This window comes from Lemur catta, chromosome 1, assembly GCF_020740605.2.
Source record: "Lemur catta isolate mLemCat1 chromosome 1, mLemCat1.pri, whole genome shotgun sequence".
Taxonomy (NCBI): Eukaryota; Metazoa; Chordata; class Mammalia; order Primates; family Lemuridae; genus Lemur; species Lemur catta.
This window is the reverse complement of record NC_059128.1, coordinates 47,202,189-47,216,297: the sequence shown is the minus strand read 5'-3', so window position 1 is coordinate 47,216,297 and position 14,109 is coordinate 47,202,189. Positions and strand designations below refer to the sequence as shown.

The following is a 14,109-nucleotide window of genomic DNA, read 5'->3' as shown; positions in this document are numbered from 1 at the left end:
ATGTATAGAAAACCCTAGAGACTCCATAAAGAATAAAAAAAAAAGCCTCTTAGAACTAATTAATCCAGTAAAGTTGCCAAGTGGCAGGATACAAAAACACAGTTCTGTTTCTATACACTAACAACGAACTATCTGGGAAAGACATTGAAAAAACAGTCCCTTTTACAATAACATCAAAAAGAATAAAATACCTAGAAATAAATTTAACTAAGGAGATGAAAGACTTGTACACTAAAAACTATAAAAGATTGATAAAAGAAATTAAACAAGAAACAAACAAAAATACATTCCATGCTTATGGTTTGGGAGATTTAATATTGTTAAAATGTCCACACTGTCCAAAGCAATCTACAGATTCACAGTATCCCTTTTAATATCTCAGTGGTTTTTTTTTTAAAGAAACAGAAAAAACAATCCTAAAATTCATCCGGAACCACAAAGACCACAAACAAACAAATCAATCTTGAGAAAAAAGAGCAGAGCCAGAGGCAGCATACTTCCTGATTTCATAGTATATTATAAACCTATATTAAATCAAAACAGTATAGTAGTGACATGTAGACATACATATAGATAAATGGAACAGAATAGAGACCTGGAAATCAATCCATGATGTACAGTCAATTGTTGTTCTACAAGGATATCAAGAAAACAGGCCGGGTGCGGTGGCTCACGCCTGTAATCCTAGCACTCTGGGAGGCCGAGGTGGGTGGATTGCTCGAGGTCAGGAGTTCAAGACCAGCCTGAGCAAGAGCGAGACCCCGTCTCTACTAAAAATAGAAAGAAATTATCTGGCCAACTAAAATATATATAGAAAAAAATTAGCTGGGCATGGTGGTGCATGCCTGTAGTCCCAGCTACTCGAGAGGCTGAGGCAGTAGGATTGCTTAAGCCCAGGAGTTTGAGGTTGCTGTGAGCTAGGCTGACACCACGGCACTCACTCTAGCCAGGGCAACAAAGGGACACTCTTGTCTCAAAAAAAAAAAAAAAAAAAAAAAAAGGAAACAGAATCGGTAAAGGATAGTCTCTTCAAGAAATGGTGTTATAAAAACTGGATATCACATACAAAAGAATGAAATTGGACCCCTAATTTACACCATACACCAAATGCAACTCAAAATGGATTAAGTAATAAATGTAGTCTTGCAAGTGTAAAACTACTAGAAGAAAACATAGAAGAAAAGATACATTATATTGGTCTTGGCAATGATTTCATAGATACAACACAAAAAGCAGAGATGACCAAAACAAAAATAAATAAGTGGTTCTACATCAAACTAAAAAAGCTTCTGCACATAAAAAGATACAATCAACAGAATGAAAATGCAACCTATGGAATGGGAGAAAAATTTGCAAACCATGTATGGATTGAGGTTAATCTCTAAAACTTGTAAGGAACTCCTAAAACTTAACAGCAAAAAACCCCTAATAACTTAGTTTAAAATGGGCTGAAGACTTGAATAGACATTTCTCCAAATAAGGCAGACTGGCTAAAAGGTATATAAACAAATGCTCAGTGTTACCAATCATCAGGAAAATACAAATCAAAGCCACCATAACAGTTCCCTTTATACCTGTCAAGATGGCTATTATTGAAAAAAAAAAGTGTTGGTGAGGATGTGAAGAAACTGGAAGCTTCGTACAATGTTGTTAGGAGTGCAAAATGGTGAAGCTGCAACAGAAAACAGTATATAGGGTCCTCCAAAAGCTAAAAATAGAACTACCCTATGAAGTAGCAATCCCACTTCTGGGGCTGGGTATTTATCCAAAAGAACTGAAATCAGGGTATCAAAGAACTATTAGGACTCCTTTTCACTACAGCACTGTTCACAATAGCCAAGAGGTGGAAACAACCTATATGTCCACCAACTGATGAATGGATATAGATATTGTGATATATACATGTAATGGAAACCAATATTAAAGGATAAGGAAGATATGCAATATGTGACACTGATGAACCCTGAGAACATTATACTAAGTAAAATGAGCCAGTTACGGAAAGACAACTATTGCATGATTCCACTTATATGAAGTACCTAAAATAGTCAAATTCATAGTATCAAAGACTTAAGTGATGGTTGTCAGGGGCTGGAAGAGAGGGAAATGGGGAGTTACTAATCAAGGGGCATAAAGTTTGTCAAGCAATATGAATAAGCTCTAGAGATCTGCTGTATAACATTTTAATTGAAGTCCATAATACTGTACTGTACATTTAAAACTTTAAGAGTGTAGATTTCATGTTAAGAGTTCTTACTGAAATAAAATAAAATTAAAATCATATTTTAAAAAATAAATAAATGTGCCAGAGGGATTTCTTTTCAAGTTTTGTGTGTGGTTAGGAGCCAGTTTACTGAACTGAATTACAAAGCCATAAAATAGTGATTTACACTGAAGAAAATGACAATTTTAAACAATAGACCTTATAGTAGGTATCATTACTTGTTGACTTATCATAAATACTAAATGCTACCTAATACTCTTATTAGAGATCCATTTTCAACAAGAGTCAGTTCAAGTCTAACTGTTTAACTAACTACATTTCTTATCCTGGGATTTCAGATGCTCAGAGCACATTTAAATATACTGTTGCCACGTTCTAGGGCAATGCTGGTACATATTAAGAAAGATGTTTATTTTTTGAACAAGAGAATATTGTCATGTAATATATGTAAAGGAACTAAATAAGCTGCATAAAATGGAATATTGCTAAAGGAAAGATTAAAAGGCAATAAAATCTTTTTAATACTATTTTAAAATGAGAGCTAAAACATTGGAATACCTCTGAATTCACTTCCTCCCTATGCATAACACGCGAATGTACAAAATGTCCTGTCAATATTTTATTTCTCAAAGCTACTAAAAATACAGCTTTCACATTCTAGTTCTGGTGTTTTAAATACAGATTTTTATAAAACCATAATTCCCCTTTTTATTGATTAATGAGCTACTGTAATATCTTTGCAGGCCAAAAAATGTACTTGCCATTTGTTATCAATATGGCAAGAATTATTTTTTTGTTTTTCAGAATTATTTTTTTGTTTTTCAAGTTCTTAATATGCACATGTATTGACCTGCCTACTTACCTCTCCAGTGACTTGAAAATTAGACCCATACTACATATTCTTTAACTGTGCAGACCTATATATATAAAATAATGCTTTTCTAAACCTGTATTCATATTTAACATTTTGCATAAATGCACAATGTTTAGCATGTAGACTTCTGTATATTACTGAATTTTCAGGATCCTTGAAGTATCATATCATATCTTTGTAAAGTCCATAGTGTCATAATTCCATATGGATATCACATCAGATTGCTTTTTAGTGATCATTTCAAAATTAAAAAAAACCCCACAAACATTACAGTTTTCATTAGATTGAGCTAAATTGAATACTGTATACAATAACTCAGGACTTTATTAAGCATTCCTGATCAGAGAATTAGAAAGACATAATAAGAATAGAAGGAATTTAATGTGTTTCCTCCTTTTCTTTTCCCATGTAGGCAATTGTCTTAGCAGATTCAATTCCAGATAAATCTAACAAGAATACATATTATACTCTTGTTTTTCCAATATTTTTGTTCACTTATTTTCTGTTGTGTCTAATATTTGCTCTCTTCACTTTGGAAATATGTATTTTAATTTGTATTTAATATGTGACAATCATTTTAAAAGAATCTCATCTATTGTTACCTATTAAATGAAACTATATAAAATTGCCTATACTTGACCATTTTAGAAGTATAAACTTTATTCAGTAAAGCAAATCAAATTGGTTTTGCTGACATTTGCTAGAGACTAGAGACAGAACAGAATATTACCCAGTAGTTCTTTACTTCTCTGACTGAAAATCCTGCCTTTTGCTTGATTGAGCACAATGTTGTAATTCCAACCCAAAGCTAAAATTTAAAGAACAACTTTATACAACTGTCACATCTATTTATGACAAAAATTCTATACCTGCTTTTTGATAATTTCCATTCTTATCAAGTCAAAGAAATAGACACCATTAAAAGAATAAAAATCAACAAATTCCCACAACACAGTGTATCTATCAAAAATCAATCCTACTGACTTTATTGCAGATTCACTGGATAGTATGTGATCGAAGAATGCAGTCCATAAAATGCTCAAGTAGAACAATGTGACAACAAAAGTAAAGTGGCTAAAAGGAGCCACCAGAAAGAAATGTCCTTCAAAGTACAAGCTAAAGTATATTACTAAACAATTGGACATATCTATTTTCTACAGCAATAAAGCAGTAGCAAGAAGAGTATGTTGTTATTAGGAAAAAAAAAATAGATGATTCTTAGAATAGACTTTACAGGCACCAGAAATTGAGGGAACAGCTAAAATCACTGGGATGCTTTGGAAATAGTTGCCACAACAGCAAACCAAAAGTACATGCTGCACCTAGACTTGCAATCAAAAGAATGATGCTAATGTGTCTCTGCTGCTCTGCCTGTCCATTATTTCTCAGCCTACCAACTCTTCCTCTCTCATGTTAGACTCTATAGCAATGCACTGGATACACTATTCCCTACAATATGGGCTACTACAGACTCCTTTTTTTCTAAAGTTTAATTAAAAGCTCCAACAAACCAATATGGATCTTAAACTATACCTAGTCGTGGCACACATGCCTCTGTGATATTGACAGTGACCACAAGGCTATGTTTAGCTATACCACACTGTGTATGTTATGGGGTATGGTGTAGCTATACTTCTATGAGTACAGATAAGAAGATGCTTTGAAAACACAAATATTTTAGAATGAAGATTTAATCAAACTGTGTATTTCATCATATCAGAACATTGCAGGGAAAAAAAAACATTCATTTATGGCTGAGTCAAAGGAAAGCTGTTTGAATTCTGCCTGTTCTTTAAATTGAAAAATGTATTGTTTACATGTTCTTTGGTGAGATAATAATAAACTTCTATTTTTCTAATAGAATATTTTTTAAATTATATATACCTGACACCGATTAGTATGCTTGATTTTAAGATACAATAAGAACATGTTTAGATTTTTCATTATGTAAGTAAATATACAATATTACAAATTTTTTTTAAAAATACATCAGAACTAATGTGATAAACGTACACTAATATACATACTATTAATATAATTTATACTTAATATTTTATATTTATACAATATTTGATATTTACTTATTTCTCCAACTATTGACAAAAAATTAGAATTTAGCTATAATTTAAGATTTCTGCTAAAAAATATAGATTAGTAGATTCTATCATTGATAATTTCCACTATGTAAAAATGGAAAAAAATAAAATCAAAAGGCTAGATGAAATTTTAGAAAGCCTCATTGCTTTCTTCACAAAAGATATTTTTAATATACTAACCACAACTACCGCCATAACTAAGAGCCTACTATTGCCAGGCTCATTAAACATATAATCTCATTTCATCATCCCAATATCTGTAATGAAGTAAGATTCTTTGGGAAAACTGATAAGCTAAATGCCTTAGGGCTTGAAGGAAAAGAATGGCCAGGTACACATCTTCTCTTGGATAGAGAACAGTGACTTTTCCCTGCCAGTGAATTTTTCTATAAGAAATACTGAGAGCACAGATATTTGGCTAAATTTTTTCTTAAATAGTAGTGTAAGCCCCATGTATAAAAGGACCATAGCACCAAGTATTAATCTTCTCAAATTTTGTAAGCCTGGACTTTGCTTGTATGAACCGTGGGGCACAACGGTAGCTGTGTGCTTATAGGCTGCATCTACTTCTTTGTAGCAACCTCATTCCCTGTAAGTTTTTTTGTTGCTGTTACTGTCGTCATTATTTTGCTAAATAAAAATGAAATTTTACAGTGTGTTCTCTTCCTGTGAATATGTAACCTACTCTAGAGCATGTTATCAACACGATTTAGCAGAACAGTTCAAAGTTCAAAGAGTTGAAGGAATTGATCATATCGCTGTACCATAGGAAGAGCCAAAATCTACATCCAGGTCTCTTCCATTAACGCTTCTTTATGTAGAGTTGCTTAAGGCTCTATATGCACCAATGCTAACAATTGACATTAAGACTAATATCCTATGTGGAAGTAAGCTGGATGGTCAATTAGATCATTGGGGGACCAATTGTTCTGGTTTGCCTAGGAGTATGGGGTTTTCCAGGATGTGGGACTTTCACTGACTCCAAGGTAAATTGGGATGGTTGCTCAGCCTAAAGATGACACTTTAATATAATCTATCCCAGGATTTGGGGTGAAGAAGTAACATGACTAGCTACATGCACTTAAGGAAATTATTATATCTTCATCATCACAGCCAGTAATCTATAAAATCAACTTGTCAGTGAATTATCATGGAGATATTCTAAAACACAAATGATGTAAGTTATGTGTGGTAAGCTCAAAAACCATGAGGAAATTGTAAAATACACCCTAGCCACTGAATTATTACCTATAACACAATTCTCAGTAGTTTGACTAGAACAGTAAAACCTTGAAAAGAACCAAGCTATGGTCTATAAATCTATAACCTAGAAGCAATTTACAAATTAAAAATTAATTGTTCTTAGTAGTATAAAAATCCTATTATTTTATCATATCTCCAGTCAATCCACTGAAATGATTTTAAAACATACAGTTTGAACTTTTGTAAGATTTTCTTATGAATAACTTTTAAACTTTTCAATTACAATTATAATCTAATAGCATATTAAGAATAATAAATACTTAAAGTTGGATAAATCTAATCAATGAATCTTCTAGATGTTTGCTAAAACAAAGACTTTTTGATGTGATTCAAGGTATTGTAAGTTGTGAGATAGCATTTCAGTAATTTGTATCCTTTTCCATAAGTATAGTACTGTTCCCTTTCAGTTGACTAGCAATGTTTTCTGACCTTTTTGTGTTTTTTGCTATCCATTGTATCTGGGTTATGATATCTTCTGGAAGAGTTACTAGTATATGGGGGATATTTATATAAGAACTCATAGTCTCAAAATAAACTTCAATACAAGGAACCTGAAAAATTCATTGTTAAAACAAGAAAATGTACAGGTATATGCAGATCTCAGCAACATGCAAACTTCCTATTACTATGGTAACAGAATTTTGAAAAATCTGAGTTGTCTTACTGCTCTGGAAACTGTTTTAGGAAGACCAAAGTTGAAACTCCATAAGGACCATCGTTTTTGTCTGCAGATTTGTTGCCCAATCATCTTTATATTTTCACATTTTTAAAGTTACATTAGTGAGAATGCGTCATATGTAAGTTTTATTACCTTAGGAAATGACAGGGAACTCAAAAGAAGAATCTGTTGAATATTAACAAACTTGCAAGTTTCTTCTGTTTCCTGACAAACCATTATCAATTTCACAAAAGGATATTATATCCAGATTATGCATTCATTTCTAGAGATTTTCTGGGAAATACTAATATCTAATGTACCTACTGACAAAAGTAATCCATAAAATAATCATGAACATATTTCAACATTAGTCATCAATGGTTGAAGCTGTACACTGTATCGTAGCAAAAAATCTGAGATTCTTGTCATCATCTCATCATGATTGCTGATGATGCCAATTTTATCCCTTCCTTCTGTGACCTAGGTTAACACCCCAATGATAACTATTTACTGAATGTTTTCTATATGCCAGATACTTTTCTAAGTTTTATATTTAATAGCATTTACTGCTTACAAAATTAAAGAATGTGGGTCTTTTTTTGTTACATTCATTTTTAAGGAGGTGAAAAATAAGTTCAGAGAAGCTAAGTCACATTGCCAAGATCACAGAACCAAAATGTAAACATTAGACGTTTGAATTTTAAAATGTATGCAAAGGAGTTATAGGAAACATCTTATTCTCTAACAACAATATATTAATAATATTCTAGTAACTTTTGTTGTGTTTCCTTGGTATCTGTAGTAGTAAATATTATTGTTCAGATAACCTGAATTGTCTGTGGTAAAAATCTATTAAGGTATTCATATTTCCAATATTTTAGCACATGAAAAGGTGAAAAGTCAAATGTTTTATCCTTCTGTTTCACATACTAACTTTGCCATCTTAAAAAAAGAAAATTAGAAGAAAACAAAAACTGACAAGGCACAGTTTCACCAATAATTATTTGTATACCAATTTTAATAATTTGATCATGCTTCTAAAAATTTGTGCTGATGCTACTACAAAAGGGATATTTGTTCCTCATTAAAGTTTCATTTTACCTTCTGCTTTTAGAGTTGCTTTCTTCCTATTTTCCCAAAGCTAAAAATATAGGGCCATAAATACTCTAAATAGACTCCCCTTTTAAAATTGAGTTCCTAGTGAAAAACCGGGTGTTTTTTTTTTAAGTCTGACTCATTTTTTGCATTGATTTAACATATATTGTAAACTTACATCTGAAATTTTAAAGGAAAAGCAATCCTAAATGCAAAGTGTTATGGACTGAATTTTATTCCCTCTTCCAAATTTTTATGTTGAAGCCCTAATCTTCAATGTGACTGTTTTTGGAGATAGGACCTTGAAAGAGGTAATTAAGGTTAAATGAGGTCATAAGGATAGAAACCTAATCTAGTAAGGCTGGTGTCCTTACATGAAGAGGAAGGGACACTAAAGCTTTCTCTCTTTCCCTCCACGCACAGAGGAAAGGCCATGTGAGGAAAACAGAAAGAAAGCAGCCATCTTCAAACCAGAAAGAGAGCTCTCACCAGAAATCAACTCTTATGACACCTTGCTCTTAGACTTGTAGCCTCTAGAATTATTAGAATTTAAATTTCTGTTGTTTAAGCCACCCAGTCTGTGGTATTCTATTATGACAGCCCAAGCAGAGTAATATTAGGACTTCCCCATATTTGCACTGTTCCTCACAAACCTAGATAGCCTTTCTTCAAAACTGATTATAGATAAAATAATATACTACATTCTAATAAATGATTACCTAGATAATGTGGAGATCACCTAATGGCAATTAGTTTATGGTTAGTACTCAGGTGCAGGTGACAGCAAAATTCTTACTGCCACTTCCTTTTGTACTTAAACCGGCTATTTATGACAATGGGAACACCATATCACAAGAGGAATTATTTTTATATTTTCTTTTATACTCATAACTATCAAAATTTCTATAACTGAAATATTATTCATATATTTTATTAATATTTCTCATAACAGATAAGTTAGTTAAATTCCTCTAAACATAGAAGAGAACTGCCATGAATAGATCATGGTATCCACAAAGTTTTATATTGAAGTTTATAGCAATGGCTGGGCATTTATATTATAACTTCCCTATGACTTATATAAAATAAAAAGAATAAAGAATAGTTGCAGAACATGAGCAACTATTCTTTAACTTCTAATTCTTCCATGATAATATACTGAGACAGATTGGAGACAAAAAAGAAGAGAAAGAAGAGGAAATTGGTGAAAAAGGAAGAGAGGGAAGAAGAGGAGAAAGAAAATGAAGAAATATAGGTTTCTCCATTTCTATAACTAGTAATACATGCAGTTACTTGGTTCCTAGATTTAATGCACATTTAAGGAAGACATCTTAATTAGATAATTTTTATAAATTCTAAGGTTGAACAGACTAAATCAAGGGATCCATATAATTAAGTAAAATGAGCCCCACTTGTCCTGTTTCTTTATAGACTTCACCATAACCTCTCAAGTAGGTACAAAATATGTTTTTCATCCTAATATAGGTAATTTAATCAATTCTTATTTGCCTCTGAAATTACGAGATATAAACACATAGTGCTTGAAATACATTAAAATAAATGAAATTTGTTTTATCATAATTACTATGAGCCCTCATGTTGAAAATACACATAAGCTGATAAATTTAAAATAATTTATACTTAGTTACCATAATTATGATAATTTTAAAATTTACCTATATTTATTAAAATTCTAAATTTAGAAATCTTAACAGGTTTATTTTAATAAACTATGAGAAATACAGCTACATTAAGAATTTACCAATCAAGAGCTAATGCTCTTTTTCTTCCAAATGGGAGTAGGGAAACAATCAAAACCACTTCTGGACCCAGCTACAGCACTATGTCAAGTGGTCAGTGTGCATGACAAGAAATAAATAAACATGGCACTTTATCTTTTATAAAATTCTATGAACTGTCATGATAAGGTTTAAGACAGCTAGATTAGGTATGATACATAATGACACTTCTGTGGCAGGAGACATTTTTATAGCATGCCAAGAAAGAAATGGATGCCAACAAATTAATGAATACTTTCTATGGCTAATCTACAATTATGGGCTCTACAGTAATGCCAATTCATGACAGGAAAGTTAAGAAAACTCATCACTGGTAAATCCATAGATGATGCTGATTTTTAAAATGACACCTAGACACTGTTTTTCTAAGTAGTTCTAGAAAATTGATTTCTATTAACAGAAGTTCCCATTCACAAAATGGGATGGGTTATTGGTAAACAGTATAATGAACACTACATTTTATCATCATTCACAGCAGTTATTAAAACTAGTTTAAAATGCATACCTTGTTGGTCTAAATCTTAGAAAGTCTAATTCAGCAGGTATGGAATGGATCCAGAAAACTGTACTCTATGATGCAATAGTTATACTGCAAGGACATTTTAGAAATTCTTACCCATAGCAAACATTGTTTCCATCTTAACATGTTATGTCATGTGGACATTCTGCAAAGCAGGTCCACAGACAGATTTCAATTAAAATGTTTATGTGATCATAGATATGTTGCAATAAAATTATGAATATACCAAAATTACATTTATTGGCCAATTATTTGACCTCCATTACAGAAATAATTTCCAAAGTTAAGACTTTCATAAACATATTGGTTTACAGAGAAGATGAACCAAATATACTATAATATTTACAGTTTTCTCCCCCTCAATAAGGTGTACATTTTCCTTGACATTTAGCAAACAAAGAGTTAAAATATGATAATTTAACCTAGGTCACTCAGAGATTCAAACCAGTGATGGTCATAAGGAACAGCTGACTTTCACGTGGATTATGGCAATGGTGAGCCAAGTTCCACTTATTGTATTTGTCAGGTTACAGATCTGTTTGCATGAGGATGCTCTAATCTTAATTTATTCCCTGTGTACTTTGAGAGCTACCTCAATGATTTCACCTATTTGAAATACACACACCCTTCCAACTGTGAGCACAACCAAATGGGAAAAGTGCCAAAGCAAGCCCAGTTTGAATATGTAAAATATCAGGCATGTGACATGCCTGATTGTAGTTACTGAACAGTCAAACAGGTACTAGCTTGTATTTTTAAACCCAGTTTTTTACCATGTTCTAATAATCATTTTGTAGCAAATATCAATCTAAAATTTTTGTAAGATTATTTATAAAGGAGAATAATAGGTTTTTATGTTTGGTTAATCTATATATATATATATATATATATATATATATATTAGGCTGAAAAATACAGAATGGAACAGAAAGCTGAAAGGTTAAACAAAACATCTCTATTACATTGCTTCTGTGCCCTCCACAGGACAAGTACTCAAGATTCTATTTTCTGAGCTGATGATTATTAAAAAATCATCTCAGAATTAAAGTTACCTGTTTCTTTAAAAGACTTTAGGCATCCTTTCACAGTAATCTTCCCCTTTCAGCTTTAAGATAAGTTCTTATTTATTCCTAAAAAAAACACTCTGGCTGAAATTTAAGTTCATTTTCTGTAGCTCTATAAAACCTAAGAAGAGCTGGTCAGTCTCCTATTTAGAATACCCCTTCAAACATTGAGATCAATCTTGTCCATACCCCTTACAAGCTGTGGGAACTTGGAAAATAAAAAAATACGTATCTGGAACATACAAATATTAAATATGATTTTATTGCATTTTTTAGGCTCTAATGATTTTTTTGTATATGTGGATTTAGTTCATTCTCAAAACAACCCAATAGTTTGTTAGTCACAGATGATAGGAAGAGACATGATTTTAAAAATCTACCTGTTAATACCCCAGTAGTTATAAACTGAGATAATAAACACTAAAGACTTCACTGCTCAAGTAGAAGGTTATAACATAAATAATAATATATCCACTGTTTTTTTCTTCCTTATTCCTCTGCAATACTATAGGACCACTTTCACTTTATTTTTAATTTTTTCTCCCTGGATCATATGTATTTCAAAACTATGTTAATAAAACTAAGAAAAACAAAATTAGTTATAATAATTCACAATACATTTCATGCCAAGAACAACATAATTACAACCAGTTTTTATGTGTTAATCTCTTATTTTTTTGTTTCTCACTATCCTATTTCCTCTTTTATAAGTGAAAAGAGATTATTAACTTTTATAAGTCTCAAGTCCACTAGATTTTTTTCTATTTTTTCCTGCAATATAATTTCTGTCAAGTCTTTCTCATCCTTATTGATAAGGTATACTTTTCTCTTTCACATTGTTCTTGTACTGTCCTCTAATGACTTTTATCTGATTCTCAATAGAATATTTTCTACTTTCAGGCAATTTAAATCTTAGCCAATATCCCTATGCCTATCATTGCTGACCCATAATAAGGAACTAATAAGTTTCTGATGAAGAGATGAATGAATGAGTAAAAGAATGAGCATTTCAAAATGTTAGCAACTCAGTGAACATATGTTGATGAATCAATGTAGGAGCATACATTTTTTTTTATCATCCAATAAAGTCCTAGGTTTAATCTGTTTACATCAAATGAGTTGGCTGGAGTTGCTGATCAGCTTTGTTGGAAGGATTTATAAAGTGTGTTCCACATGCTATATATTAATATATATCAACTCGTTAATTCCTTCCTACACTACAACTTTATGACTTCATGAGGAAATGAGGCAAAGAAGAGTAAAGTGACTCGCTGAACAAGATCCAAAAACTACTAAGTGGCAGAAGAAGGATATAGACCCAGACATAACAAAGTCCACACTTTTAGAGGTTTTGGTGTATGTGGAAAGGATCTCTAAAATTCTTTAGTTTAAAATAATTATTCAAAAGTAAAAATTTAAATTAAATGCCACAGAAAATTGGAGTTTCTTAAAAGAAGGTCAAATATTTATATAAGGTGATTTTTCATACACAATCCTACAAAACATGGCTCATTCACATGATCTCTCTTTGCTCTTTCCTTTAATAAATTCTTCTTAATCTGTTTATAGCTATTCTGAGGTCTACATTAGTGAGCACAGGCTAACTTAAGTTGCAGTCTTCCTAATGTTTTGACATTTTCTACAAAAATACTTTTCTGTTTGTCACATTTATGAATACAATATTTTAAGGAACTATAATTTTGTATGCTATATACACAAACATATTACATGGCATATACTGCAATTAAATTTACTGTGTCCATTTACCAAGTTTTTCAGATATCCCAGAATTTTCTGGAAAAAAAGGTGCTTGTTCCTATTTTCATTGTAGAAATCATTTGGTCTATAAGAAGGTTAAAGAGTTTTTTAAACATTTGTTGTAGATAATAGACATATAACATACAGAGATAGTTCCATACCTGTTTTATTGGAAAGTCTAAATGACACCATCTTATCAGGAATATTACATACATTCCTCACTGAAGCAATGCAGCTATAATTAGCATAGTCCTGAGGTCGAAGATTCTTTAGTTTTAAGATCTTTGTTTCACCCTGAAAATGTAGAAAAGTTCATTAGAAAAAGCCAGTGGTAACCAGAATGAATGATTGAAACATGGCATTATATTGTATTAAATAATATTATTATCAGAATATGGCAGATTGTCTTATTTTTTAACAAAAATACCCTAAATTTTAAAAAGCACTGCATGTTAAAATAACACTATAATATTAATTATGCCTGGAGATAAAAACTAACAGACTACAATAAAAATGCATAACATTTTCTTTGCTAACTATCTTCCTGGAGGAAAAATCTATTTCTGGAGGTAGTTGTGCAAATTATTATGCAAAGATCAGAACAGTGTACTTAATAATAGAGTTTTATTCAACAAACACTGCAATCTATGTAGACATCAACATGAAAAATTATGAAAGAAAAGAACCCTGAAGAAGAGCCAGTAAATGAAAACCTGTTGTTAGAACAAAGTTAATGAAGTAAATCTAATGATATATAA

General features: G+C 31.5%; 1 protein-coding gene across 1 annotated transcript in view; it reads right to left on the bottom strand.

The window, feature by feature from the left end:
* The window catches only part of MDGA2 (MAM domain containing glycosylphosphatidylinositol anchor 2), a 762,383-nt gene that overhangs the window by 254,508 nt on the left and 493,766 nt on the right, over positions 1–14,109 (bottom strand). Inside the window, exon 5 of the mRNA XM_045567836.1 lies at positions 13,513–13,645. Coding sequence (XP_045423792.1) covers positions 13,513–13,645 — 133 coding nt within the window. The remainder of the gene's footprint in view (positions 1–13,512; positions 13,646–14,109) is intronic.